The 22,991-nt window shown below is 55.8% G+C and overlaps 1 protein-coding gene across 1 annotated transcript in view; it reads left to right on the top strand.

Moving 5' to 3' along the window:
* Nucleotides 1-593: 593 nt before the first annotated feature.
* TMEM244 (transmembrane protein 244) overlaps nt 594-22,991 on the top strand; it is a 649,958-nt gene continuing 627,560 nt past the window's right edge. Inside the window, exon 1 of the mRNA XM_069607382.1 lies at nt 594-758. Coding sequence (XP_069463483.1) covers nt 687-758 — 72 coding nt within the window. The 5' untranslated portion in view covers nt 594-686. The remainder of the gene's footprint in view (nt 759-22,991) is intronic.

Genomic DNA, 22,991 nt, shown 5'->3' with positions numbered 1-22,991 from the left:
CAATAGAATCCATTGTAAACGCTGCCTACCATTCGTAAATGGAAAGCAGCATTTATTCATTTTTCACGCAGAGAGCAAAAGAGTAGCGTAAAAGTTAGTACGCCACCATTTTACACTCTCCTTTTGACTCTGCGGTGCAAAAATTGAAAATTGCAGGTATGGGCCCTCTCTAAACACTATATGGCAAAGGTAACAAATCCCCTCAATCTTAATTTGGGGAACGCGAAGATTTGCTCCGCAATGATTTAACTCACCATCCAGAGCTATTTGCTCCCCGTTGGCAGGCTATCCACTCTCTCTGCAGTCTCTTATAGATGTACACAATAAAAGTAAAGCAGTACATTTACGTTAAATACAAGCCTTGCATACACAGTCATTCGTTAGTTGCATCGCTCGCGTGGGCGTTTAGAGCTGTATGTTTGAGTTACCATCTGCAAAGCAAGACATCGACTGGGTTGCAATAAACAAACACAAATATCAACCAGCAAGTTTGACCAGTTCTTCTGGCTTCATCGAATTAAGACTTCCAGATGGCTGCTGTTTATCTCCTCCTTACTATAATCCGATAATGCCGTGAAGTTCAATTACAAACGTGCAAGGTTGCTCCACGAAGCAGCCTATGGAAAAATGCTTTTGCTCTCCTGCCCTCAGAACACAAACTTAAAATGGAGTCATTTTAGCTGCTTATGTTTTCCGTCTGTTTATTCTTGGGCACATGTGCGTTCATGGCTATCAGGATCAAGCTGGCAGAGACTAAGGTAAGCAGGGCTTCATTTTACGCTAGAATGTAGGTCACAGTTTATTATTTAAGTGATGTCATGCCTGTCCGCTACCACTTCATCGAGGCTAGTTTACATTTAATCTAACATTGAGTGGAACTTAAAATTACTGGGTCAGCTATGCAGATGTTCATATGAAAATGGCAACTGGGCTTTTTATCCAATACATATGTGCAAACCTACAAGATACAGCTGTGGGGGATAACAGCCTCAGACATATATTAATACAACTGAAAGGTGCCTTACTTGTCCGTGCTTGTAGCTACTTTAAAGGCTTGTATTACACAGAATGTACATGTAGGGGGAGAACCATATACAATGACATTAAAAATCACAATAAATCGAACACTCGAAATAACATGTAATTAACAATTGTTTCCTTAAAGAAATGCTGTCCAAACATTACGAGGATATAATGAAGAGGAATTAAGAGCAACGTGTTTAAATGGCAATAGTTCACGCTGTTTCACATTCAATTAAAGTATTTACTCAAATAATATTTTTAGACACAAATGCATGCATAGTCATCGCAATGATGTTCAGTTGAATCTTTTATGATCAATATCATTTGCACGCCCTTTAGATATCTGCATAGTGTATCCGCAAATGATCGGTACAAATGAACATTCAAATAACACTTTACATAGGAAAACGAATACACGTTTTCCTCTCTAACGTTTGACCCCCTCATCCATGAAAATTCACCAAATTTAACAAGCAGGAGTTCTGGATGCATCCAATCCATCCTGCCAAAGTTGGTGACATTTCGAAAGTTTTCATGCAGAAAAGGTTATGCTGACAAGTTGTTTTTTTAAAACAAAATTCGAATAACCAGAAAAAAAGAAAGGCTGGGATTCGAATTCAGGTCCTATGCTGAAAGAGCTAACTCTTCACCACTGGACCACACAAGTCCCATTGAAAGAGCCAGGCAAACGAATCCTCTTAAATAAACAAGACGTGTTTGCCTCGTTCACAGGACAGGCAGTCCTATGAATGCCATCCTAATACAGTGCACAAAGGGTTTTCAGCAGAATTAGTTTGCTGAACAGGGTCTGTTTGCTGTATTAGGATGTGCATTCATAGGACTGCTGTCCTGTGAAAGTGTGTTTGAATTCTCTGCTCTCAGGCAGTAACAAGCTCAAGCTACCAGTCTGGGGCTCCTGTCTGATTGCTGCAGCAAGATCATTGAATTAAAGAAACAGATGACACTGTTTCTGTGTACAAAAAGGATGCCTCCCAGTTCTTCAAAAGCAGGACTTTACAGCAGATTTTCTGCAGATTTTTCATAGCAACGTATATATTTTGTATTAATGTCAATATTTTTAAATATTAGAATTTGTTAGAAAACTTCCTCTTAGAGTTTTTGTAAGAAGATCAAATACATCATCATTGTTTTCCTTGCGTCATAAACTACTGTGTGTGAATTGATATCTGAAAAGCATAGAGCTGCATAATCTACGAATGTCAGCCTCACAAACTTGAACATATTTTATAATCAAATTTGTAAAAATGAAAGAAACCTGTGAAGAAACAATTTAAAAATACAGAAAATAGTTATAGATGTGTTCCATAAATGAAGTGCGCAATCTGTTGACGGATGCCCTGCCAGCTATATCGTTAAAAGAATGAACAGTGAAACACAATCATGAAAAAAGTGGAAATCAGTGGAAAAACGAGGTAATAAAAACAGTTAAGGTTATTACATTGAAAAATGGTAAAGCTTAACATTTTTGAAATTGCCTAAATAAAGGTGCAAAAACTCCCTCCAAGGGTAACAATATGCAAAATCTGCAAACCTTGGACATGCCAGTGACAATGGGCCGACACTCAATCCAAAGAAATGTTCATATATAAAGTTCAACAAACTACAAATGTAACCTTAACTTACACCAAACCTTTACTCCACATGTTTAAGTATTATACATCTATTTACAGAAACATAATGTTCAATATCTCAACAAAAGCCCATCACAAATCATCACAATTACATTCGTTGGCTGGCTGTGGTGATCCAAGTTTTTGGTAGTGTTTGAAATCCACAGGTACACACACGTGACTCAACACAGATCTGCTTACATTATACATCCTAGTCATCAAATCCCTATCTTTCCTTTCGACAAGACAGGCTACTCAGTAACCCACATATGTCCACGAACATTAGAATGCTATTACTCGTTTGCATGATGGGTCGTCTAAATTCAAATGTCCTTCTATGTAGATCTAAATGGTAAACGTCTTGCCATTTCAAAAATTCTAAAGACCCGAATCATATACACAAGTTACACAAATCCAGTGTAAAGTTCAAAGGAACTCATCTAAGTTGTAAATGTGTTTTGGACTGTTAACAACTGTAACTGCACAGAAAGATGGCTCATCGTCACCCTCTAAGAGCATGAGGATTCACGTTGATAGGGAGCATTTTCGAAAAGAGCGTAACCTGGGGACCACTACACGCTCATTTAATGGGACCAAACTTTCCAGCAGACCGAAAGATGTCAGCCTGAATGAACGTCAGAAAACAATTGCACATGCTTCCACATTTCCCAAATCGATCTCTTCACATACCTTGTCTCTGAGGAAAGACTAAAGGGAATATGTGTTGATAGAATTACTGCCCAAACACTGCCCTTAAACATAGCCGTTGTTATGTTATACTAAGATTGTATCAATGCCATGACACACAATTGGAGCACTTCTGGCAAGGAACAAAAAGGTAACTTGTAGCGGATCCAAAATTGCAGGCATTTAATACTGGCTCTCTGCAAATGACAAAGTTAGGCTATTTTTAAACCGCACAAGTAACCTTGCTGCAAAGGCCAACACATCTGCATCATATACGTGTTGCCGTTATGGAACAAGCATTGGCAATGCCAACAGTCTGGGCTTTTGTGTAGATATGGGAAATGTGTTTGCCATGCATTGCCGTAATGGTGCTAACTATCCATTAATGGTTGCAGCTTGAACATAGTGCATGTACCATGGCATAGGGCTGCAGTGCCTGGCAATTGCCAAACACCCATACAGAAGCGAAAACTATTAGCTTTGCTAATGCTTGTTTTGAAAAGGACACCAGTGAAAGGCACACATACTGATTATAAATAAGGTTGACCTGGTTAAAAAATTGTATTACACCATAGCTCTCACAAGACGTCTTTGAAAAAACCATGGCAGAAACTTGAAGTGCAAAGTTTGATTTTTAAGGCTTGATAAAGTTAGCTCAAAGAGAACCTGGGAGGGTGTGTGTTTGGCGGGAAAGGGCATGAAGTAGGTGCGATTGTCCATAGGGATTAGCATGGCCATGGACAGTAAATGGGTGGGTAAATAACCAACTAAAACCTACAAACATTGTGGGCGTCCACGTATGCCATCTCTCCCTAGCTGTACTCCAAAGCATTCGTTTTGGCTGGGGTGCCACCTTCTAGTGAAAACTAGAAAGGGGGACCTAAACTGATCTGTGGAAATGCCCAAGACTGACAATTGTCTGCATACATTAATATCCCTGCATCGGCTGCAACATTCAATTTTGGAAATGTAATCTGTACTGCTAAGACAACTACTATCAAAATACAGCGTTGTCATCACTAAAGAGACAACATGGTTACTGCAAGCCTAAAGGAGGAAGGTTGCACTACAACCGGCCAAAGGTCGTAAATGTTTATCAGATACAAAGGGGTCGATTCATGGAATTAATGTGCGCCGAAAATTCCCGCGCAGAGGTGCCAAAACGTGCGATTCGCAGTAAAAGTGTGAAAATCGCAGTGCAAGTGCCAAAATCTCAGGGAAACCAGCGCACATCGATTCATGGAAGTCTGTGCGCGAGAAAAACATTGGATGTGCGCTGAAAAAGTGGGCTGCGCACGCCGGCGCACAGATCATCCAACAGCGTGCGCCATGGCCACTGCGAAATCGCACATAGCGCGGCGCACATCACAAAAGTAGGCGGAACACGGGGCGTAAACATCGGAATGGGGCACAACGCGTGAAAATATGGGCGTCACGGGGGAAGTACAGGAGGCAAGTGCACGGAACGCCCACAACCCGTATTCATGGAATCGAATAGGGCAAACCAGCGCACGGTCAAAGACACGCACAGGGCCAAACAAGTACGCCACAAGAAAGCAGGCGGTAGCGTCCCTGCGCCTGAAATAAATGTGCACCAAAATGTGCGCCGACAAAAAGCACCCAAATACAGCCATGATGAATGGTCCGTACAGTGGCCCTCTGGGACAAATGAGGTGCAAAGGGGTACCGACAAACACGGACACCCGTTGTGTGAAAAATAGCATGTGCGCGTGTTTCGGGATGCGCGGGAAGTTCCACACGCGATTGGCCTGGGTACCTGTACTTCGGGGTGCGCAGGAAGTTCCACACGCGATTGGCCTGGGTACGCGTGTTTCGGGATGCGCGGGAAGTTCACACACGATTGGCCTGGGAACGTGTACTTCGGGGTGCGCGGGAAGTTCCACACGCGATTGGCCTGGGTACGTGTGTTTCGGGATGCGCGGGAAGTTCCACACGCGATTGGCCTGGGTATGTGTGTTTCGGGATGCGTGGGAAGTTCCACACGCGATTGGCCTGGGTACGTGTACTTCGGGGTGCGCGGGAAGTTCCACACGCGATTGGCCTGGGCACGTGTGCTTCGGGATGCGTGGGAAGTTCCACACGCGATTGGCCTGGGTACGTGTGTTTCGGGATGCGCGGGAGGTTCCACACGCGATTGGCCTGGGTACGTGTACTTCGGGGTGCGCGGGAAGTTCAACGCGCGATTTGCCTGGGTACGTGTGTTTCGGGATGCGGCGGGTTGTTCCACACGCGATTGGCCTGGGTACGTGTACTTCGGGGTACGCGGGAAGTTCCACATGCGATTGGCATGGGTATGTGTACTTCGGGGTGCTCTGGAAGTCCCTCACGCGATTTCAGCAGGGTACGTGTATTCCGAGGTGCGCAGGAAGTTTCACACGCGATTTCAGCAGGGTACGTGTATTTCGGTGGTGCCGGGGAGTGCTACACGTGATTTGGCCGTGTGTGTCCTCCCAGGTGTTCCCTCTACACCCTCCACGGCCCCTGCAGGCAGCCCACAACACAGGGGACTACCCTGCACCCCTGCTCATGTCCCAAAGGCAACCCATCCACCATGGCCATGCCCCCCAGACAACCCACATGTCACCTTGCACTACTGATCACCAACACATGTCTCCCAGCACCCCCACTGCCCAGCACTGTGGTGCACCCCCCACCAGGCCCCCACTCATGTCCAACTCATGTCTCCCAGCACCCCCTCCCCCCAGCACTGTAGGGCACCCTCCACCAGGCCCCCACTCATGTCTCCCAGCACCCCCACCTCCCAGCAGTGCAGGGGCACCCTCCACCAGGCCCCCACTCATGTCCAACTTATGTCCCCCATCACCCCACAGCATCCGGGGCACCCTCCACCAGGCCCCCACTCATGTCCAACTCATGTCTGCCATCACCCCCACCCCCCAGCATCCGGGGCACCCTCCACCAGGACCCACTCATGTCTCCCACCACCCCCACCCCCCAGCAGTGCAGGGCACCCTCCACCAGGCCCCCACTCATGTCCCCCATCACCCCCACCCCCCAGCATCCAGGGGCACCCTCCACCAGGACCCCACTCATGTCTCTCACCGCCCCCACCCCCCAGCAGTGCAGGGGCACCCTCCACCAGGCCCAAACTCATGTCTCCCACCACCCCCATCCCCCAGCAGTGCATGGGCAGCTTCACCAGGCCTCGACTCATGTCTACCACCACCCCCGTCCCCCAGCAGTGCAGGGGCAGCCTCCACCAGGCCCCCACTCATGTCTACCACCACCCCCCACCCCCCAGCAGTGCAGGGGCAGCCTCCACCAGGCCCCCAATCATGTCTCCCACCACCTCCACCCCCCAGCATCCAGGGGCACCCTCCACCAGGCCCCCACTCATGTCTACCACCACCCCCACCCCCCAGCATCCAGGGGCAGCCTCCACCAGGCCCCCACTCATGTCTCCCACAACCCCCACCCCCCAGCAGTGCAGGGCACCCTCCACCAGGCCCCCACTCATGTCCAACTCATGTCTCCCTGCACCCCCACCCCCCAGCAGTGCAGGGGCAGCCTCCACCAGGCCCCCACTCATGTCTACCACCACCCCACCGCCCCAGCATCCAGGGGCAGCCTCCACCAGGCCCCCACTCATGTCTACCACCACCCCCACCCCCCAGCATCCAGGGGTACCCTCCACCAGGCCCCCACTCATGTCCAACTCATGTCTCCCATCACCCCCAGCCCCCAGCAGTGCAGGGGCAGCCTCCACCAGGCCCCCACTCATGTCTACCACCACCCAGCATCCAGGGGCACCCTCCACCAGGCCCCCACTCATGTCCAACTCATGTCTCCCATCACCCCCCAGCAGTGCAGGGGAAGCCTCCACCAGGCCCCCACTCATGTCTCCCACCACCCCCACCCCCCAGCATCCAGGGGCACCCTCCACCAAGCCCCCACTCATGTCTACCACCACCCCCACCCCCAGCATCCAGGGGCACCCTCCACCAGGCCCCCACTCATGTCCAACTCATGTCTCCCATTACCCCCACCCCCCAGCAGTGCAGGGGCAGCCTCCACCAGGCCCCCACTCATGTCTACCACCCCCCCACCCCCCAGCATCCAGGGGCACCCTCCACCAGACCCCCACTCATGTCTCCCATCACCCCCACCCCCCAGCTGTGCAGGGGCAGCCTCCACCAGGCCCCCATTCCTGTCTCCCACCACCCCCACCCCCCAGCATCCAGGGGCATCCTCCATCAGGCCCCCACTCATGTCCAACTCATGTCTCCCTGCACCCCCACCCCCAGCAGTGCAAGGGCAGCCTCCACCAGGCCCCCACTCATGTCTCCCACCACCCCCAGCTCCACCCCCAGCATCAAGGGGCACCCTCCACCAGGCCCCCACTCATGTCTCCCACCACCCCCACCCCCCAGCAGTGCAGGGCACCCTCCACCAGGCCCCCACTCATGTCCCCCATCACCCCCACCCCCCAGCATCCAGGGGCACCCTCCACCAGGACCCCACTCATGTCTCCCACCACCCCCACCCCCCAGCAGTGCAGGGGCACCCTCCACCAGGCCCAAACTCATGTCTCCCACCACCCCCACCCCCCAGCAGTGCAGGGGCAGCCTCCACCAGGCCCGACTCATGTCCACCACCACCCCCGTCCCCCAGCAGTGCAGGGGCAGCCTCCACCAGGCCCCCACTCATTTCCACCACCACCCCCACCCCCCAGCAGTGCAGGGGCAGCCTCCACCAGGCCCCCAATCATGTCTCCCACCACCCCCACACCCCAGCATCCAGGGGCACCCCCCACCAGGCCCCCACTCATGTCTACCACCACCCCCACCCCCCAGCATCCAGGGGCAGCCTCCACCAGGCCCCCACTCATGTCTCCCACCACCCCCACCCCCCAGCAGTGCAGGGGCACCCTCCACCAGGCCCCCACTCATGTCCAACTCATGTCTCCCTGCACCCCCACCCCCCAGCAGTGCAGGGGAAGCCTCCACCAGGCCCCCACTCATGTCTCCCACCACCCCCACCCCCCAGCATCCAGGGGCACCCTCCACCAAGCCCCCACTCATGTCTACCACCACCCCACCCCCCAGCAGTGCAGGGGCACCCTCCACCAGGCCCCCACTCATATCCAACTCATGTCTCCCTGCACCCCCACCCCCCAGCAGTGCAGGGGAAGCCTCCACCAGGCCCCCACTCATGTCTCCCACCACCCCCACCCCCCAGCATCCAGGGGCACCCTCCACCAAGCCCCCACTCATGTCTACCACCACCCCCACCCCCCAGCATCCAGGGGCACCCTCCACCAGGCCCCCACTCATGTCCAACTCATGTCTCCCATTACCCCCACCCCCCAGCAGTGCAGGGGCAGCCTCCACCAGGCCCCCACTCATGTCTACCATCCCCCCACCCCCCAGCATCCAGGGGCACCCTCCACCAGACCCCCACTCATGTCTCCCATCACCCCCACCCCCCAGCTGTGCAGGGGCACCCTCCACCAGGCCCCCACTCATGTCCAACTCATGTCTCCCTGCACCCCCATCCCCAGCAGTGCAAGGGCAGCCTCCACAAGGCCCCCACTCATGTCTCCCACCACCCCCAGCTCCACCCCCCAGCATCAAGGGGCACCCTCCACCAGGCCCCCACTCATGTCTCCCACCACCCCCACCCCCCAGCAGTGCAGGGCACCCTCCACCAGGCCCCCACTCATGTCCCCCATCACCCCCACCCCCCAGCATCCAGAGGCACCCTCCACCAGGACCCCACTCATGTCTCCCACCACCCCCACCCCCCAGCAGTGCAGGGGCACCCTCCACCAGGCCCAAACTCATCTCTCCCACCACCCCCACCCCCCAGCAGTGCAGGGGCAGCCTCCACCAGGCCCGACTCATGTCCACCACCACCCCCGTCCCCCAGCAGTGCAGGGGCAGCCTCCACCAGGCCCCCACTCATTTCTACCACCACCCCCACCCCCCAGAAGTGCAGGGGCAGCCTCCACCAGGCCCCCAATCATGTCTCCCACCACCCCCACACCCCAGCATCCAGGGGCACCCCCCACCAGGCCCCCACTCATGTCTACCACCACCCCACACCCCAGCATCCAGGGGCAGCCTCCACCAGGCCCCCACTCATGTCTCCCACCACCCCCACCCCCCAGCAGTGCAGGGGCACCCTCCACCAGGCCCCCACTCATGTCCAACTCATGTCTCCCTGCACCCCCACCCCCCAGCAGTGCAGGGGAAGCCTCCACCAGGCCCCCACTCATGTCTCCCACCACCCCCACCCCCCAGCATCCAGGGGCACCCTCCACCAAGCCCCCACTCATGTCTACCACCACCCCCACCCCCAGCATCCAGGGGCAGCCTCCACCATGCCCCCACTCATGTCTACCACCACTCCCACCCCCCAGCATCCAGGGGCAGCCTCCACCAGGCCCCCACTCATGTCCAACTCATGTCTCCCATCACCCCCACCCCCCCAGCAGTGCAGGGGCAGCCTCCACCAGGCCCCGACTCATGTCTACCACCACCCCCACCACCCAGCATCCAGGGGCACCCTCCACCAGGCCCCCACTCATGTCTACCACCACCCCCCAGTATCCAGGGGCACCCTCCACCAGGCCCCCACTCATGTCCAACTCATGTTTCCCATCACCCCCGAGCAGTGCAGGGGCAGCCTCCACCAGGCCCCCACTCATGTCTACCACCACCCCCACCCCCCAGCATCCAGGGGCACCCTCCACCAGGCCCCCACTCATGTCTACCACCACCCCCACCCCCCAGCATCCAGGGGCACCCTCCACCAGGCCCCCACTCATGTCCAACTCATGTCTCCCATTACCCCCACCCCCCAGCAGTGCAGGGGCAGCCTCCACCAGGCCCCCACTCATGTCTACCACCACCCCCACCCCCCAGCATCCAGGGGCACCCTCCACCAGGCCCCCACTCATGTCTCCCATCACCCCACCCCCCAGCAGTGCAGGGGCAGCCTCCACCAGGCCCCCACTCATGCCTCCCACCACCCCCACCCCCCAGCAGTGCAGGGGCACCCTCCACCAGGCCCCCACTCATGTCCAACTCATGTCTCCCTGCACTCCCACTCCCCAGCAGTGCAGGGGCAGCCTCCACCAGGCCCCCACTCATGTCTCTCACCACCCCCACCCCCCAGCATCCAGGGGCACCCTCCACCAGGCCCCCACTCATGTCCAACTCATGTCTCCCTGCACCCCCACCCCCCAGCAGTGCAAGGGCAGCCTCAACCAGGCCCCCACTCATGTCTCCCACCACCCCCACCCCCACCCCCCAGCATCAAGGGGAACCCTCCACCAGGCCCCCACTCATGTCTCCCACCACCCCCACCCCCAGCAGTGCGGGGCACCCTCTACCAGGCCCCCACTCATGTCTCCCATCACCCCCACCCCCCAGCATCCAGGGGCACCCTCCACCAGGCCCCCACTCATGTCCAACTCATGTCTCCCTGCACCCCCACCCCCAGCAGTGCAGGGGCAGCCTCCACCAGGCCCCCACTCATGTCTCCCACCACCCCACCCCCTAGCAGTGCAGGGGCAGCCTCCACCAGGCCCCCACTCATGTCTTCCATCACCCCCACCCCCCAGCATCCAGGGGCAGCCTCCACCAGGCCCCCACTCATGTCTCCCATCACCCCCACCCACCAGCAGTGCAGGGGCAGCCTCCACCAGGCCCCCACTCATGTCCCCCTGCACCCCCACCCCCCAGCATCCAGGGGCAGCCTCCACCAGGCCCCCACTCATGTCTCCCTGCACCCCCACCCCCCAGCAGTGCAGGGGCAGCCTCCACCAGGCCCCCACTCATGTCTCCCACCACCCCACCCCCCAGCAGTGAAGGGGCAGCCTCCACCAGGCCCCCACTCATGTCTACCACCAACCCCACCCCCCAGCCACCAGGGGCAGCCTCCATTCGAGATGACGTGCAGTCTCCTCATGAAAAGACTGCAGGTCACCTCGCATGGCCCGTTGACGCAACGCCACACCAGTCAGGACAGGCTCAACCCGGACCCGGATAGCCACGTCCGCAGGCAGAGGAAGGCCAGTTGTCGTGAGCTCATCCCCTGCCTGAAAACGGGTCTGGACGTAGGCATTCCTGCTGGTGCAAGATGATGCAGTGACAGGATCAGGGACAGGATTGCACACAGGCACCTCCGCGGCGACCTGTGCTGCTTCCTGTCCCTGGTCCTGCACTGCACCACTAACACCAGTGGAATCCCCACCTCCAAACCCCATCTCTGTTGCTTGCACGGCCTCCTCCTCCACCAAACCCCCCACCAACCTGGATGACTCCGTGCCATCTTGCCCCGTTGGGGCCTGTGGGGTCCCAGCTGCCCCTTCTGCTGCCGAGGAGTCCAACTCCGACCTCCGCCTCTTAGACCTCCCCCCGGCAGCTGCGGCCTGGGACGCGGCACCGGACTCCTCACTCCCTGACGAGATCACAACCTGGGAGGAGAGCCGGGCCTTGCGTCTCCGGCTGGCGGTGCAATCCCCGCAGCTGTGCTCCACAGCACCTTCTCCGCCCTCTTCATCAGTTGACGCTGCAGACAGGGAGAAATAAAACACAGGCATCAGGGGACTGTACAATGGACACATACACACATGACAGTTGCACATGAGTGGCATTGGCAAACCTCAGACATGGCATCCCAATCGCCAACACACATGTCATTTCAACTTGCACACATGAGCCATACCACAGCCACATCGCAACTGCCAGCACCATCCATACACATACAACAGCATGAGCAGGCAAAGGTGAGCCAGACATCACATGCAACACAGGGAGTGCACTATACATGCACGCACACCACCACACTTGCATGCATGTGTACACCTCAGCCAACTGTCGCAGTGTTCCGATGGGCACCCATGTCACATCTGCCAATCAGGCTTCCACATCCCGCTGTCACATGCATCCATGTTGCATCACTGTTGCACCCTTGTCAAATACACACACACGTGACGCGCCCGGGTGTTTCCCTCATTACACGTGATGACAGAGCACACATGGTAAAACTGCACGTCCGAGTGTCATCGCGTGTAATCGGAGGGAAGTGAGAGTACACGCGATTGGCCTGGGTACGTGTATTTCTGGGGTGCGCAGGAAGTTTCACACGCGATTGGTGGAAATCCACGAGTGCTCTGTCATCACGTGTAATGAGGGAAACACCCGCGCACTTCACGTCACAGACACGCTTACGCGTTAAGGGCCTTTGGTCCAATGAAATCGCATATGCGTGCTGACGTGCATACGCGCTAAGGGCCTTTCCTCGATTTACACGCAGACGTGCAGGATTTTCACGTGCAAAATCACTCCGTATCAAGCTGGCCACGCGTAAGCACACGGAAGACCACGCTCCTGCCCAGAAGGCCGAATTACTGCCCCCCAGAGCCCCAAGCATGCTCCCACCTGCCATCTGCTGCTGCCTGACTGCCTGCTGCCCACGTGCCCTGCCATTTGCTGCCTGCACATCAGCCAGGGGTGCTGTTGCTGTGACCACCCCTGCTGAAACCAAAGACTCCCGACTGGGATTCCATCGCTCCACAGCCCAGCCCCAGGACCCAGTTGCCCACCCACTCCTGCCTCTGGGGTTGTCATGTCGGGCACTGCAACATCTGGCACCACTGACAACCCCCGGCCAGAGAGGCAGAGGGGCACCAGCTTCAGTGCCAGGGAAGTTGGTGTCCTGGTGGAGCAAGTCCTGGGGCAGCATGATGCCCTCTTCGGAAGTGTGTGCACCGACAAGGAAGGACGGACTCGGATCTGGACGGACATCTTGACTGCCATCAACGCCGAGGGGGTGGCAGTCCGCGACTTCCAACATGTCAAGAAGCGCTGGGAGGACTTCAGGTCCAGGACCCTGAACAAGGCCCGGCGCCTCTTGAAGGCAGCGGATGCTAAGGGGCGCCGGGGCCACTTGTCGGAAGATCAGATGAGGGTCCTGAAACGCATATACCCAGCGCTCCACGTCCAGGTCCTTGAGAGGCAGACGTGTCTGGAGTCGAGCGGTAAGTGCACATGCATCATGATTGTGAGCAGTGTGTGTGGTGATGTGCCAGTAGTGTGCCGGTTACACATCTGTTTGTATGGGGCCGAGTATGGGTGGGGGTGTACAGCGCCGTGAGGCTAACACATGAGAGGGCTGTCATGTGTGTGTAGGCTTGCATGCCAAATGCAGTTGTGTGGGCACACATGTTTAGATGAATGTGTATGTAAGTAGGCATGTTCATGATGTCACGCATGTATGTAGTTTTCAGATGCATGTATCAGCACTGTGTACATGTGCATGTGTGTGTATTTCACAAGGGTTCAACAGTGATGCAACATGGATGCATGTGACAGCGGGATGTGGAAGCCTGATTGGCAGATGTGACATGGATGCCCATCGGAACACTGCGACAGTTGGCTCAGGTGTACACATGCATGCAAGTGTGGTGGTGTGCGTGCATGTGTAGTGCACTCCCTGTGTTGCATGTGATGTCTGGCTCACCTTTGCCTGCTCATGCTGTTGTATGTGTATGGATGGTGCTGGCAGTTGCGATGTGGCTGTTGTATGGCTCATGTGTGCAAGTTGAAATGACATGTGTGTTGGCGATTGGGATGCCATGTCTGAGGTTTGCCAATGCCACTCATGTGCAACTGTCATGTGTATGTGTCCATTGTACAGTCCCCTGATGCCTGTGTTGTATTTCTCCCTGTCTGCAGCGTCAACTGATGAAGAGGACGGAGAAGGTGCTGTGGAGCACAGCGGCGGGGATCGCACCGCCAGCCGGAGACGCAAGGCCCGGCTCCTCTCCCAGGTTGTGATCTCGTTGGGGAGTGAGGAGTCCGGTGCCGTGTCCCAGGCCGCAGCTGCTGGGGGGAGGTCTAAGAGGCGGAGGTCGGAGTTGGACTCCTCGGCAGCAGAAGGGGCAGCTGGGACCCCACAGGCCCCAACGGGGCAAGATGGCACGGAGTCATCCAGGTTGGTGGGGGGTTTGGTGGAGGAGGAGGCCGTGCAAGCAACAGAGACGGGGTCTGGAGGTTTGGATTCCACTGGTGTTAGTGGTGCAGTGCAGGACCAGGGACAGGAGGCAGCACAGGTCGCCGCGGAGGTGCCTGTGTGCAATCCTGTCCCTGATCCTGTCACTGCATCATCTTGCACCAGCAGGGATGCCTACGTCCAGACCCGTTTTCAGGCAGGGGATGAGCTCACGACAACTGGCCTTCCTCTGCCTGCGGACGTGGCTATCCGGGTCCGGGTTGAGCCTGTCCTGACTGGTGTGGCGTTGCGTCAACGGGCCATGCGAGGTGACCTGCAGTCTTTTCATGAGGAGACTGCACGTCATCTCGAATGGCTCGTTGACCGCATCGGCCTAATGGGACAGGTCACCCAGGCCGGATTCCTCCGTTTGATGGGGCTTGCTACGACCCCCTCCTCAACTGAACCCCCTATGCGCCAGTCGTCCTCCGTGCCATCTTCCCACCCATCAGTCACCTGGGTGCCCTGTGGAGCTGCCTCTGACGGTGCGGCCAGGCTGGTGGAGGAGGCATCCCTGCCACAGTCGGGAGTCAGACGTCCAGCAGGGGTGGCCACATCAACAACTGCACCCCAGCCAGCGGAGGATGTGCAGGCAGCAGGAGGCAGTGCACGGGCAGAGGCGCAGTAGCAGCAGCAACGTGGTGGGAGCCATGATGGCTCGGGGCCTTCGACATCGGAGGGGCAGGCATCGGCCGGAGAGCAGGAGGACCCAGGACGGGAAGTGTCTTCCGTGTGGCAGCGGTTGGGCCACGCCATAGATGCGGAGCGGCAGCGGGCGGAAGAGGCACGGCTCACGATGGTCAGGGCGGAGAACTCCATGCGGAGGGCCCTGAGGCGGGCCGAGTGCCTCGAGGCAATCCGCAGGGAGTTTGGGGTGAACATGTGGACGGCCCTCCGGACCCTCGGGGCCATGGAGGAGGACCGCCTCCGGGACATTGAGCAGGAGTTCGATGATGCCCTGGCCCGGAACATCCCAAAGTGAGCCGTCGGACTAGCTCGCTGCCCTTGTAAATAGTTCTGTAATTAGTGTTAGGTTTCCTTTGGTTTTGCATTTTTTTGGACCTTTTGGACAATGGGCCACATTTTTGTATATAATTTTTTTTATTAGGTGGTGTTATTACATCGGTTTCATTTCTTCGGTTGGGATCATGGACCCTGGATTGTTTATCTGTATATAGTTGACTTTTGGATTTTCAATTTTTTTTATGATTTCCCCATGGAGCAATGGTTTTCGATTTTAATTTTCCATTGGATTTACTTTTGTGGACTGTGACTTTGGACACCTTTCCTTTGCATTATGATTTGTGGTTTTGCATTATTTCACGGACCTGCTGGTTTTTTTTGTTAAAATTTCCATTATTGTTTGTTTATTTTTTATTCAATTTATGTTGCTTTTAATACATAATTTTTCTTAAAACTTCAATGTGTAGTATCATCTCATTGGTTTCATGCATATCATGATATGGGTTTTGACATTCACTGACACCCATTGGGTGTATGTGAGGGACATGTGTTCATTTCCAAACTTGCAATTGGGGTTCTATCATGTTATTGCCATTTCTAAGTGGGTGGATGCAATACATTGGTGGGTGTTTGGCATTTGGAGGCTGACCATAAGGGCCAGGGATCTACATTGTGGTGACATGTTGGCTGGGGGACATGAGTGGGGGCCTGGTGGAGGGTGCCCCTGCACTGCTGGGGGGTGGGGGTGGTGGGAGACATGAGTGGGGGCCTGGTGGAGGCTGCCCCTGGATGCTGGGGGGTGGGGGTGGTGGTAGACATGGTGGGGGCCTGGTGGAGGCTGCCCCTGCACTGCTGGGGGGTGGGGGTGATGGGAGACATGAGTGGGGGCCTGGTGGAGGGTGCCCCTGCACTGCTGGGGGGTGGGGGTGATGGGAGACATGAGTGGGGGGCTGGTGGAGGCTGCCACTGGATGCTGGGGGGTGGGGGTGGTGGTAGACATGAGTGGGGCCTGGTGGAGGCTGCCCCTGCACTGCTGGGGGGTGGGGGTGATGGGAGACATGAGTGGGGGCCTGGTGGAGGGTGCCCCTGCACTGCTGGGGGGTGGGGGTGATGGGAGACATGAGTGGGGGCCTGGTGGAGGCTGCCCCTGCACTGCTGGGGGTGGGGGTGGTGGGAGACATGAGTGGGGGGCTGGTGGAGGGTGCCCCTGGATGCTGGGGAGTGGGGGTGGTGGGAGACATGAGTGGGGGCCTGGTGGAGGGTGCCCCTGGATGCTGGGGGGTAGGGGTGGTGGTAGACATGAGTGGGGGCCTGGTGGAGGCTGCCCCTGCACTGCTGGGGGGTGGGGGTGATGGGAGACATGAGTTGGACATGAGTGGGGGCATGGTGGAGGCTGCCCCTGCACTGCTGGGGGGTGGAGGTGGTGGGAGACATGAGTGGGGGCCTGGTGGAGGCTGCCCCTGGTGGGAGGGGGGTGGGGGTGGTGGTAGACATGAGTGGGGGCCTGGTGGAGAGTGCCCCTGCACTGCTGGGGGTGGGGGTGGTGGTAGACATGAGTGGGGGCCTGGCGGAGGGTGCCCCTGGTGGCTGGGGGGTGGGGGTGGTTGGAGACATGAGTGGGGGCCTGGTGGAGGGTGCCCCTGCACTGCTGGGGAGTGGGGGTGGTGGGAGACATGAGTGGGGGCCTGGTGGAGGGTGCCCTGCACTGCTGGGGGGTGGGGGTGATAAGAGACATGAGTGGGGGCCTGGTGGAGGGTGCCCCTGGATGCTGGGGGGTGGGGGTGGTGGGTGACATGAGTGGGGGGCTGGTGGAGGCTGCCCCTGGATGCTGGGGGGTGGGGGTGGTGGTAGACATGAGTGGGGGCCTGGTGGAGGCTGCCCCTGCACTGCTGGGGGGTGGGGGTGATGGGAGACATGAGTGGGGGCCTGGTGGAGGGTGCCCCTGGATGCTGGGGGTGGGGGTGGTGGTAGACATGAGTGGGGGCCTGGTGGAGGGTGCCCCTGCACTGCTGGGGGGTGGGGGTGATGGGAGACATGAGTGGGGGGCTGGTGGAGGCTGCCACTGGATGCTGGGGGGTGGGGGTGGTGGTAGACATGAGTGGGGCCTGGTGGAGGCTGCCCCTGCACTGCTGGGGGGTGGGGGTGATGGGAGACATGAGTGGGGGCCTGGTGGAGGGTGCCCCTGCACTGCTGGGGGGTGGGGGTGATGGGAGACATGAGTGGGGGCCTGGTGGAGGCTGCCCCTGCACTGCTGGGGGTGGGGGTGGTGGGAGACATGAGTGGGGGCCTGGTGGAGGGTGCCCCTGGATGCTGGGGAGTGGGGGTGGTGGGAGACATGAGTGGGGGCCTGGTGGAGGGTGCCCCTGGATGCTGGGGGGTGGGGGTGGTGGTAGACATGAGTGGGGGCCTGGTGGAGGCTGCCCCTGCACTGCTGGGGGGTGGGGGTGATGGGAGACATGAGTTGGACATGAGTGGGGGCATGGTGGAGGCTGCCCCTGCACTGCTGGGGGGTGGAGGTGGTGGGAGACATGAGTGGGGGCCTGGTGGAGGCTGCCCCTGGTGGCAGGGGGGTGGGGGTGGTGGTAGACATGAGTGGGGGCCTGGTGGAGAGTGCCCTTGCACTGCTGGGGGTGGGGGTGGTGGTAGACATGAGTGGGGGCCTGGCGGAGGGTGCCCCTGGTGGCTGGGGGGTGGGGGTGGTGGGAGACATGAGTGGGGGCCTGGTGGAGGGTGCCCCTGCACTGCTGGGGAGTGGGGGTGGTGGGAGACATGAGTGGGGGCCTGGTGGAGGGTGCCCCTGGATGCTGGGGTGTGGGGGTGATAGGGGACATGAGTGGGGGCCTGGTGGAGGGTGCCCTGCACTGCTGGGGGGTGGGGGTGATAAGAGACATGAGTGGGGGCCTGGTGGAGGGTGCCCCTGGATGCTGGGGAGTGGGGGTGGTGGGTGACATGAGTGGGGGGCTGGTGGAGGCTGCCCCTGGATGCTGGGGGGTGGGGATGGTGGTAGACATGAGTGGGGGCCTGGTGGAGGCTGCCCCTGCACTGCTGGGGGGTGGGGGTGATGGGAGACATGAGTGGGGGCCTGGTGGAGGGTGCCCCTGGATGCTGGGGGGTGGGGGTGGTGGGAGACATGAGTGGGGGTCTGGTGGAGGCTGCCCCTGCACTGCTGGGGGGTAGGGGTGATGGTAGACATGAGTGGGTGTTAGGCGGAAACCTGTGCAGTTCCCTCTGGGACTGCTGCAAAAGATTTAGGACTACAGGTGTTTGGCGGTGAACCCACTTGGTAGCAGTCTGTACCACACAGATTCACTTGGTAGCTGTGGCTGAGCAGTCAGACTTCCCTCAAGAAGAGTTGAGCAGTATATGGAGTATACAATCTAGGACAATTCTTCACAGTAAGACAAGCAAACACGCAACAAGGCTTCGGTGTACAGATATTAAGGTATTTATTTATAACGGAACATCTATGGAAAACACAATGGCACTATCACGGCAAACAATTCAATTACAATTACTCTACGAAGAAGAAAACGATCAATCCCCCTAACAATATTTCGACAAGTCTAGGTTCTACCGGTATCACTTATTTTCAGACAGAGGTGTATACCTCAACCTAGATGGCACTATAATATTAGTTAGGACGGGAGAGAAAAATAGGCAGGTTACGAAATCAACACAGTTCAATACTTCACGGATAAAATGCAAGGCAGGAAGGCAAGAACCACAATAGATCATAAAGTTCAGAGTCCAGGCCCACTCGGAGAGTGGCAAGGCGATATGTCCCAAAAAGTCTCTAGTGGAGATGCGTTTGAGTCTTTGTAGCAAATTGTTATCGGCAGATTGAACCAGTTCAGAACAACACGCTAGAAAAAGCTTGGAGGCGACCCAACGGAAAGGCGAGGATTAAGACACCTCACTCGAACCGATCGAAAGGGAAGCCAGGCGGACACGGTACCTTGTTGTGAAGAGACAGCTCCGGCGGGGGCAGTTGTCCCTGGTGGTGGATGCACGTCGGGTCTTTGCCAAGAGTAGAGGTGATCTCGTCGTCGAAGAAAAGTGAAGTCCGGTGCACCACCAGGGAAGAGACCAGCCGTGGAGTGCTCCGTCACAAGGCACCACCTTTTGGTCGCGGTACAGGGGTAGTGGCTATCCGGTTGCCGGGGTGCTTTGCACGGCTAATTTGACCACCGCCTCCTGAGGCGAAGAAAAAGCAAAGGGGACTGGTTGTTCCCACCAGTCAGGGGAAGAGACTCTCCGGCAGGGAGATCTCCTCTGTCGTCGGGAAGTGGTGAGTCGGTTCAGCAGGGCTCCACCGCAGGTGTCGTCGTTGCAGGTCGGCTCAGCGTTACCCTCGTCGGATTATTAGGTCCTGTGGCGACTTCTGAAGATCCAGTCCCAAAAGCCCTGCTTTTATGCAGAAAACCCCCATTCATTCAGCCTAGCTGTCAATCAACACATGCTAAGTGGTGTGCGGGGAGGCTCACCACTTGGGCCAATCACTCCAGAGTGCGACCGGAGTTGGCAAGGCAACTCGGTCCAGGTTGCCTAAACCCCCTCCCACACCCCTGTGGTAACCCAGACAGAATGGCACCACTTTGGAAGGCCTCTGTCCAGAGGCTCGCCAAAAGTGGAACAAAGGGCTCAACCTTGGGTTTAGGAGTCACAGAGACGAACACAGACGCCATTTTAAAAACCGAGTTCTGGCAGAAAATACCATCCGATAAACCTATTTAAGATAAGTAGATCGGTGGTATGGTAGAGATTAACGAGAAAAAGTATCAATCTCTAACAATGGGACGAATCCCATAGGGTTATGTCCGGGGTCGAACATAACAAGTAGTTTCCACTGCCACCAGCCAAAACTCGACGAGGGGGGACGGGACAGTGCCCCCTCGAGTAACAGATCCAGGAGTAATCGAATTACCCCTACTAGTACGTCCACAATAAGATGGTTGGTACTAGTTCTGTTAGTAAATTTAGGTCTAGTAAAGCCAATGGTGACTTTACATGCCCGGGGAGACAGTAGTCAGTCCCCGGGTATGGAGTCTATGGTGGAGGTCCGCTAGGACGCCCCAGTGTTACAGCACGTAGGGTGCGGTGTAACACACATAGAAAAACATATGAGACCCTATGGAGTAAAAGACCCCATAGCCCATAGAACACATGGATATTTAAAGGAATTACACACATACATGTCCAAGAGTGGGAGGAAAAGTGTCTCACTCTTGGCAGGATGGAAAAAAACCAGCAAAGCCGCTGGGGGACTCACTAGGTTAGGAAATTCAGCCTAAACAGAGAATTCTCCCTAACACTCGCCCCCCCCCCAGACTAAGGGACAGGACGATTTAATCCACTCATGGATGAATCTCATACCTCTAGTCGATGACATACATCCTAGAGAGACCATCAGCATTTTGGTGGTGACACCCTGACCTGTGCTCAATGGTGAAATCAAACCCGTGTAGGCAGATCGACCATCTCAATAGTTTTGGGTTTTACCCTTTCATTTGCATTAACCATCTCAAGGGTTGGTGGTCAGTCTGAATGACGAAAGTAGAACCATACAAGTACGGCCTAAACTTCTTCAGAGCCCACACGATAGCAAAGCACTCTGTTTCGATTGTTGCCCACCTTGTTTCAGGATCCTTCAGCTTGCGGCTGATGAAGCAAACAGGGTGCTCCCTACCTTTCCCATCCAGTTGACTGAGTACGGCACCTATCCCTACATTGGAAGCATCTGTCTGCACAATGAAGTGTTGGCGGTAATCAGGAGCTCTGAGTACTGGGGCTTGGCAAAGAGCCTTTTTCAGGTTTTCAAAAGCCTGATTGCACTCCTCGTTCCATTTAACCTTTTTAGGAAATTTGGGCGAGGAGATGACATTCAGTGGAGAAGCTATGGTCCCATAGTTCTCTATGAAATTCCTGTAGTACCCAGTGAGGCCTAGGAAGGCTCTCACTTGGGTTTGAGTAGTAGGTGTTGTCCAATTTTGCACAGCTTCAATCTTACTGAGCAAAGGCCTTATTTCTCCACCTCCTGCCTCATGTTCAAGATAGACTACCTTACTCTGTCCAATTTGGCATTTACTCGCCTTTATGGTCAGATTGGCTCGTCCAAGAGCCTGCAAAACATCTCTTAGGTGGGTTACATGTTCTTCCCAGGAATTGCTGAACACTGCGATGTCATCCAAGTATGCCATGCAGAAGTCCTCCATCCCATTCAGAACCTGGTTTACCATCCGTTGAAATGTAGCAGGTGCATTCTTCAATCCGAAAGGCATTACCTTAAACTGGTATAAGCCAATGGGGGTAGAGAATGCAGTTTTCTCCTTGGCATGGTCTGCCAGGGCTATTTGCCAATAGTCTGACGTCAAGTCAAATGTGCTGAGGAACTTGGCGGCACCAAGTTTATCCACCAACTCATCTGTTCTTGGCAAAGGTTGGGCATCAGTCGTGGTGACTGCATGAAGAGCTCTATAATCCACGCAGAATCTAAGCTCTTTAGATCCGGCCTTTGGTACTAAAACAACTGGGCTAGACCAAGGACTAGTAGAGGGCTCTATTACCCCGAGATCAAGCATCTTGCTGACCTCACCTTTGATGTGGGTTCATACGTTTTCTGACATTCGGTATCCTCTGCTCTTGACTGGCAGACAGTCACCAGTGAGTATGTCATGCTGGCCCCAAGGGGTCAAGCCTGGCGAAAGCGAGAACAGAGAGGCAAACTGATTCAACATAGATTTGCACTCTTCTTGTTGCTCGGGTGTCAGATTGGAGGAGAGATTTACTCCTTCAATTTTTTCATCTAAAAGTAAGTCTCTGAGGAGATCCGGAAGAGCTTCACTCTCTTCTTCTTCCTCGGATGACGCTAGAAGCAACGCTCCTACATCAGGTCGTGAGACATACGCTTTAAGTCGGTTGGTGTGAAAGACTGTCGGAGCCTCCTTGGGATTGCCCAAGTCCACCAGATAGTTAACCTCTCCGAGTTTACCCACAACCCTGAAGGGCCCCATCCATTTATCTTGCAAGGCCCTCTGCCTTGTTGGGATCATAACGAGAACGAGCTGGTCTTGAGCGAACTCAACCATGTTAGCCTTTTGATCGTGCCAGTGCTTGACCAATGCTTGTCCAGCTTTCAAGTTATCGCTTCCTTCCGTCATCATGTGCGACATCCTCCTCCGGAGGCCTATCACGTAGTCAGTCACTCTGACTGGCTTTGGGGAAGGAGCACTCTCCAACCCCTCCTTAATCAGGGCCAATGGACCTCTGACGGGATGACCATAGAGAAGTTCGAAGGGAGAATAACCTACTCCCTCCTGAGGAACTTCTCTATAAGCAAAGAGAAGGCATGGCAGTAGAAGGTCCCAATTACGCTTAAGGGGTTCTTCTAAAGCACCTATCATGCTCTTCATGGTTCGGTTGAACCGTTCTACCAACCCATTGGTTTGGGGGTGGTAAGCTGTTGAGAACTTTTAAGTAACTCCACAGGTTTTCCACATGGCTTTCATGTAGTGGGACATAAAGTTTGGCCCCCTGTCAGAGATTACTTCCTTAGGAAACCCGACCCTAGTAAAAATACCAAGGAGGGCCTTAGCCACAGCCGGGGCTGTAAAAGTCCTCATAGGAATTGCCTCAATATACCTAGTA

This window comes from Ambystoma mexicanum, chromosome 4q (genome assembly GCF_040938575.1).
Source record: "Ambystoma mexicanum isolate Mex_15411 chromosome 4q, UKY_AmexF1_1, whole genome shotgun sequence".
In the NCBI taxonomy this organism is placed as follows: Eukaryota; Metazoa; Chordata; class Amphibia; order Caudata; family Ambystomatidae; genus Ambystoma; species Ambystoma mexicanum.
This window is presented reverse-complemented; position numbering and strand designations above follow the sequence as displayed.